At 41.5% G+C, this 21,007-nt stretch overlaps 1 protein-coding gene across 2 annotated transcripts; it reads left to right on the top strand.

The window, feature by feature from the left end:
* Positions 1–1,290: 1,290 nt before the first annotated feature.
* On the top strand, positions 1,291–21,007 carry stxbp1a (syntaxin binding protein 1a). Of its 2 annotated transcripts, XM_053863417.1 has the most exons (20): positions 1,291–1,455; positions 8,714–8,763; positions 8,923–9,004; positions 9,084–9,160; positions 9,760–9,838; positions 9,950–10,053; positions 11,342–11,490; positions 11,666–11,750; positions 11,817–11,947; positions 12,013–12,120; positions 12,204–12,264; positions 12,442–12,507; positions 12,596–12,676; positions 12,754–12,892; positions 13,608–13,717; positions 13,866–13,967; positions 14,256–14,341; positions 14,746–14,900; positions 15,914–16,069; positions 19,695–21,007. In XM_053863417.1, exons 1-19 carry the CDS (start codon positions 1,419–1,421, stop codon positions 16,021–16,023), a joined length of 1,812 nt encoding a protein of 603 aa, XP_053719392.1. In that variant the 5' UTR covers positions 1,291–1,418; the 3' UTR covers positions 16,024–16,069; positions 19,695–21,007. The 2 variants fall into 2 exon arrangements, with proteins under 2 accessions (XP_053719392.1, XP_053719399.1); XM_053863424.1 differs by lacking the exon at positions 15,914–16,069 and having other exon boundaries at positions 1,292–1,455.

Here is a 21,007-nt window from a genome sequence, read left to right on the forward strand (position 1 = left end):
TTGTTTCACTGTTAGCCTGTTATTTAGATTAGATAATTAACAGCAAGGTATTTGGTTATGCTAGAAATGCAGTTGTTTTTTAAATTAACTAAAGTGTTAAATGCAAACCACTTGAAGAACATCAGGAGGTTCATTTGTAAAAGACCACTAGCGCCGCATATGATACACAAAGTTGGCTTCTAACACCATGTAAAACATGCCATATATCAATGTGGCATGTATCATATATCGTATATCATCACGGTTTAAGTTCATGTTTTCCATCGGATTTAACGTATACATTCTTTACTAACAAGTATAATTGGACACCTAGGTTCAGGCCACCGAACTGAATCCAGCTGGTTGCAAGATTGAGACCACTTGTTTAGACGCATCTTTTTAGATACCAGGGTTTGATTTTTTTTTTTTTTTTTAACTGAATAGCACATATTTATTTAGACCTCGGATCGCAGTTAGAAATGGGGAGTGAACTGTCTTGCAGAGGTGCAGCAAAAAATGCCAATTGTGGTGGAGAAAGAGCTACTGTACACCAAAAGGCAAAGGTCTCAATTTACTCTCACCTGAGGCCACAAGCTTTAGGTAGTGACTGATAGAACAACTGATAGACTCGAAATGACTTCTCCACTGGGTGGCTGGACTCCCCCTTAAAGATGAGAAGGAGCTATGCTCAGTCATTTGGAAGGGCCTCAGAGAGAGGCTGGTTGAGGTGGCTGTGGTATCTTTTAGGCTGCCTCCTCGATGCTTCTTGGGCAGGCATCACTGGCAGGAGGCCCCAGGACACGGTGGCACAGCTTAGGAGGTTTCAGGGATGAGGGACGTTTGGGCCTCTTTGTTCTGGACGCTGCCCCCATCAGAAGACCCGAGAAGAGCAGTGTTTCAAGCCAGAGATTATTTATATTGAGTTCCATTTCGTGACAATGTAATATTGACTTTGCCTTTATTGATCATCCTTCTCTACACAGCAACCATGCAGTGGTTACTCTGTCAGATATAAATTAGATCTCTCATGATAACATATATGTTGAAGTGTGAATGCATTAGCAATGCTGTATTATCCTTTTATTGCATAAAATCTATTTAAATCTGACATTAAAATGGCACTATAGTGAATCATACAATAATAAAAGCTCCATGAATCATTGAACCGCGATAAGGTGATCGTAATGTATAATTATACGACGATTATTTAATTGTATATTGTATTTTTTTAACGCCAAGTTTTGCTATGCAAAGGTTACGTGAGCGTTTGTGGGTGCTAGCACTGCTGCGTATCTGGACGCCCAGCCCCTTCTGTGATGGAGGGATGCGGAAGGATACGCGCTGACGTTTCCTCCAGGAGGCTCCTCCACTTGGATGCGAGGTGACCACAGAGGGAGACGCGGAGGAAGCGCACACTTGTCCCTGCATCCATCGCGAACATGGCTCCTATCGGATTAAAGGCGGTGGTCGGCGAAAGTAAGAGCCTTTATTATGGTTTTCATCGGCGGCTAATTATGACGCCGGTTCTCCGCAGTGCGATGTGTGGATAGAGGAGGAGGAGGATGGTGGGGGGGATGAATGCTGTGCGGCTGCTTTCCATTGTAGAGCCGAGGGATGGAGTTTACCTGCAGGGGCTGTGGGGCTTTTATTTCCGATGCAGCAGAATGTTTCTGTCGTGTGTTTTATAGAGAACGTAGAAGCCCGGAGGCGTCTTCCTCGCGCGTTAGTCCGGACGCGGAGCTAATTAAACCGGGTTATGTGTTAAGACGCCAGTGATGGTGTCTGTTTGTGGTGTTAACCCTTGACGTGCAGCAGAGCCTCACCCTCTGATGGTGGAGCAGCGACTGCGCCAGTCTTCATGTTCCACAATCATGGCGGATCCAAGACGCCTGAAGTGGCCAGCTAGGGCGAGAAATACCGCATTTGTCGTGAGTCTACTACCATCGCCGTCGTGTGGAGTCAGACACTGGATCGGACTCGGTGGCTGTAAATCTCACATGGGGTGATGCTACATGAGAGTGGTGCTGTAGCAGGTCTGGGAGAGGGTCAGCTGGGTGCAGGTGATGGGGGCTGGTCCTCTTCATGTCACAGAACCCTGCAGCAAAACCCACTGGGGTGTTGCAAGAATCAATACCCGCCCAGTATTTCACGTTCTTTACTAAACCCAAGATTTAGCCTCCTTGAATTAATGCAGTTTCACTACCGTATCACGTGTCACCATTTGCTATCTCTCTTACATCATGCTTAGCTGGGTCTAAATTTAGATCATAGACTACCACATCGGTCAGTCGTGCTTTACTTTTCACGGGATGGACGTATAACTGAACTCCAAGGCCCCAAAATTGGGGAAGTCACTTGGGTATATGACGGTGTTGAGAAGGTTCTGGAGAGAGTGTGTATTTAGTTGTTCACTATATTGTCTTAAAAAAGACTATTTACTAAATAGTTCTACACCAATTTATGCGTATATGTTTTAGGAGCTGCGTACCTGTAATATGAGTCAAGTGGCTACAATGACTTTTCTTATATTCTTGCTTATCAAACCACATTTTGTAATCTCTATCAGTTTATTGATATCAAGTTAAAATTCAACATAGACAATTATGTATGTGATGTATTACCCCCTCACCCACCCAACTGAAAATACCAAAAATTGTTTATAAGTGAATAGCAGCAAATGACTTTAAATGCTATCTCCATATCATCACACTCAAATGCTAAACTGTTGAAACACAATTAAGTATTAAGTTGTGGTATGATGAGAAGCAAACAACATAAAAATCATGCCAAACAAATGCAGTTCCATATATCTGCATCTCTCTGTATCTCTGTGCCTCACCCAACAAGGCTGTTTACCATCAGTGTATGTTTTAAAATGGAATACACAATTTAATAATATATAATGTCCAATTATTACAGCAGAATATTGAATGGTATGTAATGGTAAAGGATATTCCACTGCGCACCAGGTGTACATGTTACTACCTATTACCCAGACACTTTCCGATCTTTTGTTTTTCATCTAAGTAGAGATAGAGTAAGGCACATAGTCTCTTTCAGAACAAGGTGTACGCGAACATGAGGCATCGGGAGACACCTCAGGCTAGTTGGACGATGGTTACACCGGACTGGGATTGGTGATGGTGGAGTTAGGCCGGGGGGGAGGGCAAGCCACCGTGGGTCCTCTCTGCAGCAGTGCTTGGAACAGCCAGTATGTGCGAGGGGGATGGGCGATGCTTCACCCGCTCCTTCATGACTGTATAAGAGCATCCCGCTCAAGAGATCCACCGAACGAATAGCAATTTAATCAGACAGACAACTGTGAGAAAAGAAGGTTAACAGGGTTGGTTAACAGTTTGTTATGAGTCATCGATTATATAAGGGAAATATCTATTGTCGCTGCAGGTCTGCTTTAATGAACAGAATCCTGCAATGGTGGCTTATTTCTGAATACCAAAAGCCAGGCACTGTTTGGTGGATGGATCAGAAAACCTGTATGACCTTCAGAGACTTCATGACATGAATGTACTGCTGTAATATAATGTAAACATTTTATAACAATAGCACAGAGCAGGCTGCGTTTATAGTGTGGAACTCATTTTGACCTGTAAGACCCTGGTCTTCTCCCAATATTCATAAACTCAGATCTATTTACAAGGGTTGCGTGTCTTAGCCTTATTTTAAAACTGTTATTAATTTTGTTCTTGACATGAACCTGGCTTCACTGTAAAACACATTGGTGACTGATCGTATGCTTAATGTGAATCTTTGAGCTAATTCCGGGGATTTGTTTTTCGGACAAACATGCAAAGCTCCGGACACTGCCTTGTAGGCGTCGCTGAACCAGAGCCCTCGTCTGGGTTCAGGGTCTGACGCAGTGCCTGCAGTCTTCTGAGACACACACACACAACAAATACGGCCATCCAAAAAAATCCAGTCTGAAATGTCATGTTGCTGAGTGTGGTTGCTGAGCGAGAAGGGATGAAGATTTAAAGCTCCTCTGATGAAGGGTAACACTGGTTACCGTAACGCTTGTTCGCGAAGTGCTGCGTCACAACTGACGTATGTCCTCTTCCTTTTGCTCCTCCATCACATTGCCTTTCTCACTGTGCACCTTTTGCATCCGTGCACACATTTCCCATCCAGAAATACATGCTCACTGAGCATCTGTGCCACATGAAAGACAAACAGAAACAGCAACCTGAAAAAAAAATGGAGGGAGTTTTTTTGTGCTGTCATGTATCTGAGTTATTAACGTCAGTGGCATAATATTGAATTTGGCTCGTCTGTGCAATAAGTAAGCCTAGCGTCCGGCAGTTGCTCTGTGCCGCTTATGTAACCTGCCATTTTATATTTCTAGGCTCTCAAAAGTGTGGGTTTATTGGAAGAATTCAAATTGAAAGAATTTACAGAGATGTTTTTGAACCTTTCCTTTGGTTCTATGCCTTTCTGGTTTTTGGTACCTCTGCTTATTTAAGGAAGGTAAAGTACAATGTAACAGTTGTATTCAGAAACTAGCCCTTTGTTTTTAATGACACAGCACCTCAGACACAGGTGTGTGGTCTTCATATTTAAAATACATTGATCACTATGCTAACTTGGATCTTGTGCCACAATACCGGGGGGTTTGTTCACTTTTGGGCAGGTCATATACAGGGGATGGAACCGAGATGGTTTGAAACAGAACACAAATGTTGACTTAATGTTGCTCCTTCCTGGCCCTGCTTTGAAAGTGACTCATGATAAAGTGTGTGAATGTTAGGGAAAAACGAGCAAAGCACTCAAGCGAACACAGGCCTCCACCAAGCTGCTCATTTTCACCTATATTTTTTGTCTTTTTGTTACTGAATGGTCTTGCCCTGCATTTATCTGGTTCAGCGTTTCCCCCACAATGTTCTAGAGGGGCGCTGCGTCTGGAGGCTGCCATCTATTTTATTTTAAACATTGTGCAAAATTACAGTGGACGTAGATGAAAGTTGCCTGTAGAACAGCTCTTTAACTTGTTCTTTATTAAATCACCTCAAAAACCTTTGCATTTATTTCCCATTTACAAGTCAACGTGTTATTTTTCTCTTCTCTGCGTGAATTAATCCTCATCCCTGTCTGCATCGCTCTAAGCACATTCTCAAATCAGTGTATTACACCGGGCTCTCAAGTCCTTCGCATTCATCGTTTGAGACACGCATTTTAGCCACTTCTATCTGTGAAAGTCGCATATGAGCAGTCAAAATGTGAGTATACTTAGGGCAACTTAGGGTTGGAGATGCATGTGCACAGGAGAGAGAGAAGCCAGAGAGGTGGACCTTGGTGGTACCGGTTTCAGAGTGAAGAAATTGAGAAATAATTAACAGAGTAGCCTGGGAAAGAAACATATTCGTCTGTCATTTTAGCATCAACAGCACAGCTACGGTGGCCTCAAATAGACAAAATATAAGTCTCACAATAGACAGATTCATGGGGTCCATCAATCAGTTTGAGGAAGAATAAATAATATGGATAAAATTGTATTTGTAGCTTCAAGTTCATTGATGTCCAGCGTCCTCAACTGTGTGATGTGACTTCAATGTCAAGATGGAACAGTGTCTATATTTGGAATATATTACATTATAACACATATTTAATCAATCAATAGTTTGTGGACAATTAAAACACCTTTATTTAATTTCACACATTTTCCATTCTTCAATGTGAATTCTGCAAATAAAAAATTCCCGTCTCTGTTTTAAACGTTCCTCAACTATTGCAACGGTCACCATATCCATTATCACTGCCTCCAAACTCAAAAACCTGCGGAAAACACTGTTGTTGATATAATACAATACTCTTCTAAGCACTTAAAATGTTATTGATCGCAATAAGCTCAAATGCACCACGGGTGACATTCTGGCACAACACGTGCTGAAATTCAATCTGTTATAGCATTACTTTTCCAACAGACCAAGAATGCTGACGTTCACATTTCCACTTTGGCAAGACTTTGACATTTTCACAAATACTCCTGAGTTGGTTGGATGTTTTCCTGACATGACATAATTCCACATACATAACAGCTGAACGGGAGTAAACCTATTACTTAAAAGAACAAAGTCAGTACGTGTGGGCAGAAAAATCTGTTGTGTCCATGCGCAAAGTTACTGCTCCTGATCTCCTTGCTTCACCGTCACTCTTCTTGTTACAGTTCTTGCAGGACACCTCACTGTTACATAACAACTCAATTATGCATCATTCTTGTACAACGCTCTGTCCTAAAATCATGTCACAACTGTCAAATGAGACATTTGTTGATAGCTTTTTAAATGCTCAATCATTTAGATTTTCCATCTCAAAAGCTGAAATTGGGGACTGTTGCGTTAGAATAGTTGTTTTTCAGCAAATGGCTCGCATCTATCTATTTCATCTGTTCCACAGTTGTAAGTTACTATCTTGTGAGACAATGTATTTAATTACATTAGTTATATTTTCAAGGCCTTTTGAACTTATATTTACATATTATATAATATTCAAATTAGGACTGTGATTCTTCAGTACCTATTTTTTGTGTGCATGTTTCTGTGGGACTGATAGGTGCGTGTTGTAGTTTGCCCGTTTGGACATGGCATTGCCTTGTTCTAAGGAAGAACAACGTAAATGTGTGTGTGCCTCTTTATTTCGTTTACACAGCTGCTGCTCTGTGTTTGTTCAGGTCTCTTCCCTCCAAACTAACTAACATGCTCATGTATTGTTAGACAACAATTAGCATGTGAGATGGAAAAATCTGCACAGTTGGCATTTTATATACATTTATATATTATTATATGGACGTGTGTTTAACAAATGAAGTGGTCAATGTTTCTGCTTTTATGCCATGCAGACGGAATCAGAACAAAATGTATTAATTTGTATTTCTTTTCCCAAATTCTGTCTTGAGAAAATCTGCAGTACACAGCACACAATCTGACTAGGAAAACATGAGCTTTAGCAAGAGGAAGTGGGCTGCAAAAGAGGGATATCCTTCTCCTGGTTTCTGTTGAGCTTTCTCATCCTGTAAAATCCTGGAATTTGATCAGAGAAACAACTGATCTTCCACTTGGTTCACTGACCTCTTGGTTCACTGACCTGGGTTCTCACGTTTTCTTTTCTGCTCATTTTGAGGGTCAAATACTGACTTGAAGCCAAAGTTTTCTTGTTTTATTTTTAGATTTATTAATATTTTTATTTTTTATATTATCAGGACTAGCTTTGTAAAACTGTGCAGTACACATACAGTAGCAGGCCTGTGGGTTGTATTCTTGCAAACGAGAAAGAAGATGATGTAGGTGGGGGTGCAATAAAATATTGATATACTAGATACAGCGCGATATGCTGAAATATCGCAATACTTGATTGTGTCATTATCTTGATATTGTATGACGGCTACATCAATATTTAATATATAGACACTAGGATTCAATGCATTTGTGACGTGTTTAATATGAACGTTTTCTTTCTGTACGCTGGAGTTATTTTGTTGATGAGTGATTCATTCCTCTGTTGGAGTGTGAAATTTAACTGAAAGACATCATAACAATAAGCTCGTTTTCATGGACATAAAAGTCTGCTTTTCCCTCTTGAATAATGGCTCTTATTACAATATATTTCTGAACTTACAGTATCGCAGCATGTATTGTATCACCACTCCTGATACCTATTACCTTCCAATAAAGCCCTATTGACGCAGCACATGCTCCAGCATGAAGCGTCAGCGCTGTGTACCATTAGGATAACAGTCTGAACGTGCTAACTCACAGGTTTGTGTGGACTGTCAACAAGGTTGAGGGTTATTGTTAGTCACACCTAACAACTAATCTGCAAAAACAACAGAAATGACCCTTATTATAAGGGTCAAATCCCAACTGTGCTGCGGACAAAAAGGCTGCTGACAAATCAACATCCTCCAACATCCATAATTCCAACATCCTAACTAAACAATAAGTAATTTGGATTCTAAAATATTGTCTTCTCAAGTAAATCTTGACACACCTTTTGTCTTCACTCCAGATTGTTCTGGGAGGGTCAAAGTTGCATGGAAGGTTTTGGGAGGAATGTAGTCTTCAGCGAAATTCCGTGATGTGAAAATACAGCTCATGCCAACAAGTGAGGGTGGTTCTGTTGACCAGCCTTCACCCTTATTCTGTCATAACCTGTCAGTAGTAGCACAGAATGATAATAGCATTAAGGGGTTTGTCTTAATTTGTCTGGCAGATGGTTGGTGAAGAGTGCAGGATATGCAGTAGTATATTTGCCCTCAGTGTTTTTATTCTGCATTCAAGTAAATTTTGGCCTGCATCAATGGTGATGAAGCGAGTTTGAGGCTGTAGTTGACCTCTGGCTGCAGCTGACCCTCAGGGCGGAGAAGTTCATCACAGTAATTGAGCATACTGTAGGTTGAGTTGGATTTTACTGTTTCTAGTGGAATTCACTGGTATTCACTGCATCTAGCACCTGGTGGTCATTGTGATTTTCTGAATAATTCTGCATCCCCAATAAGAAGAATGTGAAGCGATCTGGAATTTTCATGGACAAAAAAAAAACATAGTTCTTCCTATATACATGTTAGTAAACTTGTGTTAGTGGCTACCTCCCCACTCACACACCGATATCTGCAGGGTTGAGTCTGTCAGATCACTCCTCTGAAAGTGGAGCACAAGCCCTCAGGTCTGATGGCTAAATGTGGAACACATATCTTAAAGGTTTTATTTTTTTCCTCTCTTGGCAGAGATTATGAATGATGTCATCAAGAAGGTAAAGAAGAAGGGAGAGTGGAAGGTAAGAAGAGACATGGCTTCGCACATTTAAAATGAGCTAAAAATGCCTTTGATTTTTTAATTTTATAACTTCTATCACAACAGTTTGACCCAGGCCCAGTTTACTTGTGACTCACTCGGAATATGAGTATTATAATTTAAGTTATTTTACCCTTTTCAGGCCCTGATTGTGGACCAGCTGAGCATGAGGATGTTGTCGTCATGCTGCAAGATGACAGACATCATGACTGAGGGCATCACCAGTAAGATACTCGCCGTTATTTACTCTAACCTCAGCTCAGATTAGTGTTCCTGCTGAGCACTTTCTGTGTTCTCTTACAGTCGTGGAGGACATCAACAAGCGACGAGAGCCTCTTCCCAGCCTGGAGGCCATTTACTTGATTACACCCACAGAGAAGGTTGTCATTCGCCCTATCACTTCTCCTCATCCTTGCTACCTGTAGCACTTTGTCTGTTGCAATGCTTTTTAGTCATTTTACATGCTCAGTCGCAAGACTCATAAAAATACCGTTCTGACAATATAGCTGCAGCGGAACTTTGAATGAGTAGTGGCTTTAGAGCTGGCTTTTCGAGGTGAACTACCAGAACCTGCTCACGTGTAGCAGCTGGTTTCTCTCTTTTTATCGCTCAGCTTTCCCTATTAGAAGTTAGAAGTATTAGAAGTTGGCCAAATCAACTGTCCACCTGAACTGTAAAGAGTAGTCTTTACAGTTCAGGTGGGACAGTTGATTTGAGCAATTCCAGTTTTTGGGTCGGTGTCAGATTATTCACTTTCTTTAGATGGCCTACAAGTCAGAGGCCACAATGGGGGGTAAAGGTGATACATTGTTGTTTTTAAGAATTTTAAGAAGATCTTAGGAAGTTGATAAAATCTGGACTGAAAAGATCCATGTGGTGGGCTATATATTTCATGGGTCTTATATTGAAATCTCAACTAAACTATAGGCTTCCATTGCTCTTGTAAACATAGATTGTTCATTGTTGTTTCCTTCAACAGTCGGTCCACACCCTCATTGCAGACTTTAAGGACCCTCACTCAGCCAAATACAAGGCAGCCCATGTTTTCTTTACTGACTGTGAGTAAATGATTTGGTGCTCAACGCCATTTCTTTTCACCGGTTAACTGTTCATTACGGTTTCAGTCACATCTGCTGGTAAACATTTTGCCCTGCATCTTTCTTCCACAGCGTGTCCCGATCCTTTGTTCAACGAGTTGGTGAAGAGTCGTGCTTCCAAATCCACCAAGACTCTGACGGAGATCAACATCGCCTTCTTGCCCTATGAGTCTCAGGTAACACACCATGAGGCAGAAAAATCAATTTGAACAAGTACTTATTTATACAGTAAACACTGAGGTTTCTCCCTACTATACTATTGTTATTATTATTACTACTATTATTATTTTTATGTAAGACATATCTTAGATTACAAGGATAATGTTTAATCTGCATATAAAATCAAATGAACCATAATCATACAGCAATTTTATCTTGTTTTTTCATCATACCCAGGCATAACTCAAAATATCCTTACTGACAACATTTCCTCCATTTTGTTTTCACCATTACATCAAGTGTTTTTCTTTCATTGTGGCCTCCTTTGTGTTGGCTTAATGGGTCCTCACGACACTATATTATGTTTCACATCAACAGAGATATAGAATCTTAGCGATAATCGCTGATGTTGCTGATGTTTGTTCTTTACCATCCTCTGTCTTTTTTATATTGGGCATCAGTGTTTAGGTTCAGCTTGGAGTGAGCGTGGACTGAGACAACTGCGTGGAGGAATAGAAACTGTTCTAAAAGTCAAGGATGGATTGACTTAGAGAAACTGTAGTAAACAGTAAAGGCGGCCGCAATGCTGCTGACTCAGCAAGTGTTCATCTCCCCCACTCCACCTTGTTGTAATTCAAATGACAAATTCTGGAAAAAATATTCCATAGATAGCCCGCCGCTTCATTCCGTCAATTCCTCCCTCACTATTTGAAAATGCAGCTTGGTCCACAAACCATTGCTTCCACTTGTCTACTGTCATTAGTTCAGTGTCAGTGGTTTTATGCTTCAGGCTTGGTGCAGCCGCATCACCCCCCTACATTGTGTTGCACGCTGCCAATTGGCCGACTCATGATCCACACAGTGGGCTGCAGCCAATCACCAAAATGCCCATCACTGGAACCCTTCTGCACTGTGAAAGAAGGATCATGTGACCAGGAGCAGATGTAGAGGAGGAGGCAGAGAGGAGGAAAAATGAATGATAGAAAGAGAAAGAGATGTCAAGGGAGTGTAGGAGTGGGAAAATGGAAGCACACCATTGGAACTAGAGCTAGTTGGCTTACATCACTCAGAGGGAAAGATGAAAGGATTGGGGAAAAAGGAAATAAGGATGTGTAAAGGGAAAACTAATTCTGGATATTAGGTCAGATTATTACAGTACAAGTGTATAGAGCACTAAGGTGTTAAGATGCCCGACTGGAATATTGCTGATTATTTTACACAAAAGTACAGTTGCAGACACACTTAAATTGAAAGTGATGAATAAAGTAAGTCGCAATATTGAAATCTATATTTGTCTGTCTTCAGGTGTACTCTCTGGACAATCCTGATGCCTTCCACAGCTTCTACAGCCCACACAAGACCCAGTTGAAGAACCCCGTGATGGAGCGACTGGCAGAGCAGCTGGCCACACTCTGCGCCACCTTGAAGGAATATCCAGCCGTTAGATACAGAGGGTGAGCAGCAGGGGGCGCTCATTTAGACTAGACATCTATGTCTATCTATCTATCTGTCTGTCTGTCTGTCTGTCTGTCTGTCTGTCCGTCCGTCCGTCCGTCCGTCCGTCCGCCCGTCCGTCCATCTGTCTATCTGTCTATCTATCTCTGTGCTTATGTGCCTCACTGTCTCTAGTGAGTACAAGGACAATGCCACACTGGCTCAGCTGCTTCAGGACAAGCTGGACGCCTACAAGGCTGATGACCCGACAATGGGAGAGGTGGGTTCTGTCCTCTACCATTAAAACAAGAAACACTGTTTTATTTCGATATCTTCCTCTGCACAGGGTCCTGACAAGGCTCGCTCACAGCTGATCATCCTGGACAGAGCGTTTGACCCGGTCTCCCCAGTCCTGCACGAGCTCACCTTCCAGGCCATGGGCTACGACCTGCTGCCCATCGAGAATGATGTCTACAAGTAAGTCAAACACACAGCTGTACTGAGATGACATGGTTATTTCAACAAATCCAACACATTGACAGGTATGACACTAGTGGCATGGGAGACTCACGTGAGAAGGAGGTGCTTCTGCATGAAGATGATGACTTGTGGGTGAGCCTGAGACACAAACACATCGCCGAGGTGTCCCAGTGAGTATTTTTAATTCAGCTGATAAGAGCTAATGGGAGCTATTCCTTCATGTCCTTGTTCATATTTTGCCTTTCGTCATCAGAGAAGTGACGCGTCAGCTAAAGGAATTTTCCTCCAGCAAGAGAATGAACACTGGAGAGAAGGTGATGACATTTTGTGATCAAATTTAATATTTACCCAGTAGAGTGAATAGGATGAAGGCATTTTAACAGAGAAGCAGAAACTCTGAAACATGAAACTGCTGTCGGGATGATTTAGTGGCTGGATGCAAACAAGGTGACATTGCAAATGTCCTCAAGATCTTTCCTTCTTCCTCACAGACCACCATGAGAGATCTGTCCCAGATGCTGAAGAAGATGCCTCAGTACCAGAAAGAGCTCAGCAAAGTATTCACAATCAAAAGCTTGATGGCTTCTTTGAAATTTTGGTCTTTACTGAACTTGTGTGTGTGTGGTGTGTGTGTGTGTGCTTCAGTACTCCACTCACCTTCAGCTGGCGGAGGACTGTATGAAGCACTACCAGGGAACAGTGGACAAGCTGTGCCGTGTTGAACAGGTGACTTAAAGTGATGAAAGTTGCAGCACTGTAATGCCATTTGAAATTGATCTAATGTTGGCTCATCTCTCTCATAGGATCTGGCAATGGGGACAGATGCAGAGGGGGAGAAAATCAAAGACCCCATGCGGGCTATTGTGCCCATCCTGCTGGACGCTAATGTCAGCACATATGACAAAATCCGCATCATTTTGCTCTACATTTTCCTTAAGAATGGTAATAAGAGTCACCATTGTTTCCATTCCTCAGAAATGATGCTTTAAAATGGAACATATATTACATATTGAATCAACAATGAAGAATTTACATCCTGTGTAGGGCAGTTATTATTAAAGTAATACAATATATTGTTGTTTAAAAGTCCAATGTTATGATAATCTTATATGTCAAGGATGAGGCCTTATTGTAGTGATGATTCAGGTAGATAGTAGTGGTCATTTCTTGCACAACTGTAGTGAAACAAGTAGAGTAAGGAAAATAAAAAAATAAGCAAAGATCAGCTGGTATGACATTATGTTAAGTTGTATATCTTACCTTCAAGCATGGAGTGTTGGAGTCATAGTTCTCATGAGGGGAATCATTATGGCAATGAAGCCTCTTCAACTTTTTCGTCAAAAAAATATTTCAGATAGGGTTGATGTCTTGCAATTTTTGAGACCAAGTTTAACCAAAAAAAAGATAAATAAGCGGTTCCATGAATGTAATTCATTCATGCTAATCACATATATTAATGTGATTAATTATTATTGAATATTAATGTGATCTATTAATGATAGACCCTCAAATAAATGTTATTATTTTGGTAATTCTTTTTGTAATCTGAGTATTTATGCATGAATAGTCGGGACAGAAGTCGTAGCAGTTGTTACCTTTTTATCACAAACTGAGCTAACATTGTTTGTGGCATAACACTGAGTTAAATGTGTTGCAGGAATCACAGAGGAGAACCTGAACAAGCTGATCCAGCACGCTCAGATCCCCCCTGAGGACAGCGAGATCATCACCAACATGGCTCACCTGGGCGTTCCCATTGTCACAGACGTAATAACCGCTCAGCTCATTCCTGCAAACAGCATATTCTCATTGACAGATTCTTTTAACGGCATCCTTGAATGAAAACATTCACACCTGTCTGAGACAAAGACTCAAGTTTCCCATGTCACTCATGGTTTCCTTCTGTTTTGGTCAGTCCACCCTGCGCCGAGGGAAGAAGATCGACAGGAAGGAGAGAGTGAGCGAGCAGACCTATCAGCTGTCCCGCTGGACACCACTGGTGAAGGACATCATGGAGGTTGGCTTCAAAAATCCCATTTATTTTACCAGATGTAATGTAGATAAAGAGACATTTTCATGCTGCCGGGCGCCTGCTTGTAATGCTGAGTGGTAGTCTTCAATTATCTTTAGCACATTCGTTGTGCATTGCCAATTCCCCAATGCACCATCACACACCGTTGCTAAGAAACCTGACGCACCAGTAAAGCTTGGATCAAGAGTGTGTGTGTCCTTGTTGAAAGAACCATGCAACCATGCATCGCGGCTGATGACAACTGCTTGTCTTTTTCCGTCCCTCCCCCTGCAGGATGCTATTGACGATAAGCTGGACACAAAGCATTACCCGTATATCTCCACTCGCTCCTCTGTCTCTTTCAGCACCACTGCGGTCAGGTACTGAAGCAGCATGCTGCTTATTTCTAAATACTAAAGTTGAAATGAACAAGTGACCAAATCGTCACACAGCACCTTTTTTTCTATATTATGTGCCAGGGACTGTGTGTGAGTGTCTCGGTCAAAGGTTATGTCATTATTAGCTCAAGCTAACTGCTCAAGTGAGTCCATTGAATTCACCATTTTGTTTTCCTTGACACATTGAAACAATCTACTTTTCTTGAACCATAGACACTGTGACAAAGTACTAAACGACAAGTGGCGAACCATTGAAAAAGGAAATACTAAAGTGCTAAAAGCTAAAGTTTGGTTTTGACCATTTCATTTGGACAAAAAAGATCAAACTATATTAACAAATATTAAAAGAATGGAAAGAACCTCGATATTGCTTGTCTTCTTTGCAGCGCTCGATACGGCCACTGGCACAAGAATAAGACACCAGGAGAGTACCGCACCGGGCCACGTGTCATGGTCTTCATCATTGGAGGAATGTCCTTCAGTGAGATGCGCTGCGCCTATGAGGTCACACAGGCCAATGGGAAGTGGGAAGCCATCATTGGTGAGTGATGCAGCGGCAGGTCCCCAATGTGTGCGGCGAGACCAGCACATGAAGATGAAGGAAACTTGAACTCTCCATTTTAGTCACACACTTTCTCCTAGTGGAGATCTGTGGAACATGAAGAGACAGAAAGCATAGCTCAATATCAACAGGAGGATTTCACTGCCTTTTTAGCTGTGTAGCTGCAATGGTGTTCATGCTGCTTCAGCCCCACCTGCTGTTGAACCATGGTCCTGATAATTACAAGTTTTGGCTTGTCTTGCGCTCCGTTTTCATACATAAATAGGTAAAGAACAAGGAAAAGCAAAGCAAACGTATTTATGCAAGAGATAGAGTTTAAAAGACAGCATGCAAATCCAGACAAGTTGATGTGACAGAGAGTTAAATAATAGAGGTTGATAGAAAAACTCAAATGGATCTTCCTGCTACAGTCTGTGGTTGAAGTTTAGAGGCAATGTGTAGAGGCAAAGTTATTGGGGTTGAAATTCAAATCAAGGACTGACCAATGTGCCCGAAGGCAAGAACCTTGGTCTTCCTTTATTTATTAACAGAGTCGCTAAGCAGCATTTTTCGAGTGAGTTCCATATGCCCTCAGCAAGGTTCCCTACTAATGGTAGCTTGCCAAATGCTGGCTCCATCTTTACTGGCACCTCCCCCCCCACTGCAGAAGTCAGAATTCACCTTTGTAGAGTGTTTGTCGTGGCTCAGCCCTGGATGTCTCGCCCCTCTGTGCTGTTTTCTCGATGTGTCAACGCTTTGCCGTGTCACTGTCTCTGCTTCAACTCTTGTCTTTCAATTTCAGCTCGCAGTGTCTCTCTCTGTCTGTGTGTGCTAACTCTTTGTGCAAAAATGTGTCTGTGTGTGAAGTGTCAGTACTGAGTGAGTATTTGTACAGCAGGTTGCTTGTTTTAACCCCTTGTTGTTTATTTTGGAGCGAGTGCGTGGGGGGGTGGGGTGGGGGGCGTGGCATGTGCTGAGTGACGAGTGGTGAAGCCGCCTCTGTTCCTCCACAGGTTCCACCCACATGCTCACCCCCACCAAATTCTTATCGGACCTGCAGCACCCCGACTTCCGAGAGTCCACTAGGGTGTCCTTTGAGGACGCAGACGCCTCAGACGACTGAGGCGGAGGCAGATTGGGAGGGAGGGAGAGAAATCACACTGAAAAAAGTAAAGGCAGCCGCCCAGAGAAGCCCTTTCTGAACTCTCACAGCACAAGGGCTTCCTCCTTGTTTTGCCTTTTTCTTATATCACTCAGTACCGTTTTATGTGCCTCCACCCTCCTCTTTTCCCGTGACCTTCAGGGATGGGATCACCATGACTTCTCCTTTCAGCATCTACCGCTCCATCAGGTCCCAGGTCCCGCAACCATGACACAAGTGACACGTTCACAAACACGACAAGAAAAAAAACATACTCCAAAACCATTATTTTCTCTTCCCTGCATTCAAAAACAAAAGTATCTGGAGTCAATGCCTATCTTAAAGGGTACACGAACACCATATTGTTGACACTCTTCTTTTCCCTCTATATTCAAGCACTACTATCTGCGCCTTCAAAATAAAAGCTCTATTCTGCAGTCATTTAAATAGCTCAACTGAAAATAGCAAATACCTAACCTCCCATCAGACCAAAGTTTCGGGCCGCCATTTATGGGCAATCATCTTGTCGTATTGTATATCATAATATTCTTATATCACGTCTTTGACCATCTTTGATTTTAATCTCCACAATAAAAGAACTAGCGTGCTAAAATTCCATTAAAATTACAGTGACATCTTATAGTCATGTCTTCTACTGTTGTGGTGTCCACCTCTTTAATGCGAGGTCTTGTGAAACTACTAGCAAATACGTCTCTTGAATGAGTCCCATAATGCACTGCAACAGTTAAGAACCCTTAAAGGTTCGAGTCAAATTTTCTATGCCGAGCTGAGCATGCCTGACTTTGACTCATTTTAAATCTGGGCATAGGATAGGGTCCCGGTAGTGAGACCAGATTTAGTTTTTGTCCCACCAACCTATGAATCAGTGCACAGAACACACCTGATATGGAAAGGTCAAGCTGGCTGTGAAGGAGCGGTCATGTCTGAGGAGGTCGTGACCCCATCCTTGCTGCCTTGTCCTGTCATCACTGCCGGGTGGATTAAATCGCCCCTCGATGGACACGTCATGGCCGTTTAAGCCTCAGATTTAATCTACCCCTCGATCCATCTTTGATTTTACTCTGTGGTTATTAACCCTTCGTGTAGCCTATCCTGGTTTCATGTAGGTCCTTGAGTTGAAAGAAGGACTGTTTTTTTTTTCCTCTCTGTGTTTGTGTTTTTTCAGTTCATGTTGGCTCTCGATCTGAGTCCTAGCCACTTTCTCACAGCCCACCATCACATGCTGACATGACTCATGGCTTGTCGGCAGAGCGCTGGTTATCGTGATTATAAAGTTAGCGAATCCCAAGTGTAAAATTCAAGCAAACAAATGGACAGTTTTCCTGTCCATCACCGCCACTCTGCTGACACCGTCTGGGAATGTAGCAATGTTCCCCCCTGATATGCTTTAACAGAGTAAAGAACTACTAACCTGCCTTTGTCTCACAAGAAAGGTTTGTGTCGCTCATCTCAGTCAGCCAGGGGCCGAAGTGGAGATTTGTTTTGTAGTCTTTAACTTTATCACCAGATCCATATTTAGTTTAGAACGTTGTTTTATGTTGGAAAAGACAAAACATTTTAGGGCATAGGACATTTTTTCTAGAATGACTCATTTATCCCAAAGATGTTTTGTGTTACATTCAAATGTATTGGTAAAAAGAGTGAGTGAGCCAGACCAAAGAGATAGTTGTGAGGTATCTCCACTCTAGGTTGGAGAGGTTTGGGCCTGTGGCTTCTGCTGTTTGAACACAGCTGTAGCAGTAGACTTTTGTGGAAGCAAGTGCAGCAGATTCTCAAGGACTATCAGGCAGAAGCACGCTTTCATGTCCCTGCACTCAGCACTGTTTGTACCTTGTGTGTTCAACTGTTTGAGTCTCAATGCAGGACTATAAGCTAAATGCATGTAGGGAGGCAAGGCCAGTCATCATGTGACCGACATGTACGCCACATTTTGAGACTTAACTCTGCCCACTAAAGACTGCTGCTTGGTGCTCATCTCATCCTCAACCCCTCTGCTAAAGCGATATCTTGAAGTCTTCACAGTAGGTTGCTCCCGCCCCCCCCACATACATCCAACCTCACTTACTAAAACGACTACTTTGTTTGTCGTGAGACTCAGTGGTGGTGCTGCTCAACGCCGTCATGTTGTGTTTCTGCGGCGCGGACAAAGCTGTGTGTTTGCTTCAGCGGAGAAGCAGGCGAGGGCAGTCGTCCCTCACTCAGTCCCTCTGACCCTCTCACCACAGTCAACTCGCTTCCTTCTCTGCCTTTTGAAAATCCACCCGAGAATCTGCTACAATTAAGGGAGACGGGGAAGAAACACGCAGCTTTGCGGCAGAAACAAAAGTTTATGAAGTACTGTTGATAGTTGGTGTGAGGAGTAAATCAAGTCTACCTTTCCATTTGCTGTTATTTAAATGATGAAACCAATGTGGCCCAGCATTTGCTTTACTCCCATCGAAGCACCGGTTGAATTGTGTCTTCTGCTGTCTCAGCAGTTCATCTTTTTGTCAACAGAGCATTGACACCATCACAACAGCTCATGTCTCTGTTGAGATATGTGTCTGTGCTGCTCACGCTCAAATGACGCCTTTTTATTTTTATTTTTTGTAAAAACATTATGTCGCAAATAAGACTCTGTGTTCTGGGTACGAAAATGTTATTAGGTGTGTAGTTTTTAAAGACTTTTTTAAAACTAAAACTGAACAAAAAGTGATTTTGCTTGATTCATTAACATGCATAATTTGTGAAATCATCTTGCTGGATTTTAACTTGAGTTGTTGAATACAGGTAGATTTTGAAATCATTTTAATTTTACTAATTTTTACCATAATTTTTACTTTCTTTATACTGAACAAGTACATGTGAAAATCGTCCAAGTGAGTGGTGAGAACTTTATTAAAAAAAGCAAATATTATTTTTATAAAAATGTTTTTGTAATAACAATCAATAATTTGAAATATAAATATTTACATAAATATGTGGTACATTACTAGCTGTATACTGTTCCAAGTGTTTACATTAACAGTATTAATACCCTGATGTTAAAGCTAATACACAAAGATTCAACTTGAATTTCATAGTTCAGGTATGAAATATTAAAATGTGATTTATTTAAATTAATTAATCATAATATCTCTGACACAGTACTTTATAAAATGTATTTGTATATGTGTGCGTGTCAATAGAACCAGGAAGAAAAAAACTAATAAAGTACCAAAAAATATATCATAATTATTAGCAATTTTTAATACTAATTTTGGGGTTATTGCATTCAAAATCAAATCAGAACATATGTACAAACCACTAACACCAAACAAAACATCTGGTCATTTTCAAAATTGAAAATAAGACTGAAGTTGTTATAAATTGCTTAAAAACAAAATGATATATTTTTAAATTCTGATTTCAAGTCATTTGATGAATAAAAAGTGACTAGTCATGTTTATTAAATATTTGTAATTATGAAGGAATTGATCAGTATATATTTTTTTATTTGATGAAAATATTTTTTCTGAGCAAACTGCTGGCTACAGTAAAAAAAAAAAAAGTTTCATTCCCCATCGTGTTTTACTTTAACCATCATCAAAGAACCAAAGCTGATAATGTGTTTTCTCCGCCTCTGACTTTGTGTTTGTGTGCGTGCTGTCCAGGTTCGACCAACATCTTCACACCCACCAGCCTGCTGGAGCAGCTCAAGGCCATGAACAAACCAGACGAGGAAGTGACAAGTTAAAAAACCCCTGCGATCTCATCGCTCAGCTCCACCGCCTTCCCTCCACACAAACCATCGTCAGGCCGCTGACCCTCTCCGACAAAGAAGTCCCACATTTCCTGTGTATGCATCTTGCTTGAGAAGAATAAAAAAAAAAGACAGATAATGAAAAAAATACAACATATATATATATCAGAGTCGTAACAGGTATTCTCATGTCTCCCTGTGGATGCAACAACATGAATATCAAAAGGCCATTTTAAAATCAAAGTACCAAAACGTATCACTGTATGCTATGAAACCTGCTAGATTCTGTAAATGTTAGTTTTTTTCCCTTAAGATTTTCCTCTTAAGTGTTTGTCCATTTTAGTAAATGTAGTTGGAGGAGGGATGGAAGTGAAAGAAGAAAGATGTACTATATACTTGTCAACGCAATACTATAAAAATGTATGTAACAGATGTCCTTTGTCTCGCATGCTTGATTTGTGTGGAACTTTTGCTGCATATTCTGGATATTTTGGGAGTTCGCTTTAGCCTAAAGGATAATGTGCTCACTTGCTTTTCTGAATATACTTGTTTTGAGTTGCAGTGAATTCGCAAAAGAAGCGTCCACCACGCCGAGAGTTGTTTGTTTGCTAGTAAACTGAGCTAAATCTATGCAAAATAACCAAACATAATCATATTTCAATGAGCTAAGGGAGCAACGCGTGGGATGTTGTGTACAGAATATCAAGAGTAGTTTTTAGAGCGTCCAATATTCTCCACGTTTGGATGTATCTTGGAGAGTCAAGTTGCTAAAGCTAATTGTGCTTGAACTTAAAACACATTTTCAGAGGAGCGTGAACGCATTGTTTTTGGAGAAGCTTTGCAGAGTACTTTGGAACGTCCCTCCTCCGGCTGCGCAGCCTGCAAGGTTCAACCCGATTTATTTGTCTGCAGCAATTTCATGTTCATGTCAAAAAGGCCGTTGCTTGCTGGTGTTTAATGACTATTTCTGAAGAGGGCCAGATGTATTTCAGTATTGTATCCCGTCATCTTCCACGGCTTACTAATGGATGGACCCCGCACTGAATCGTGTTGTGTATTCGCCATTTGTTGCTGTTCAGCGTTCCACTGTTGACTGGTGATCCTCCCTGACTGTGAACTAGTGACTCCTCTTTTCCTTTTGACGATGTGAAGCCGCCGTGTTTGTGATGTTTTAGCTGTAGCTGTTAGTGGTCGACGGAAAAAAAAAAAAAAAGAAAATATATA

The sequence above is a fragment of the Synchiropus splendidus genome, chromosome 1 (assembly GCF_027744825.2).
Source record: "Synchiropus splendidus isolate RoL2022-P1 chromosome 1, RoL_Sspl_1.0, whole genome shotgun sequence".
In the NCBI taxonomy this organism is placed as follows: Eukaryota; Metazoa; Chordata; class Actinopteri; order Syngnathiformes; family Callionymidae; genus Synchiropus; species Synchiropus splendidus.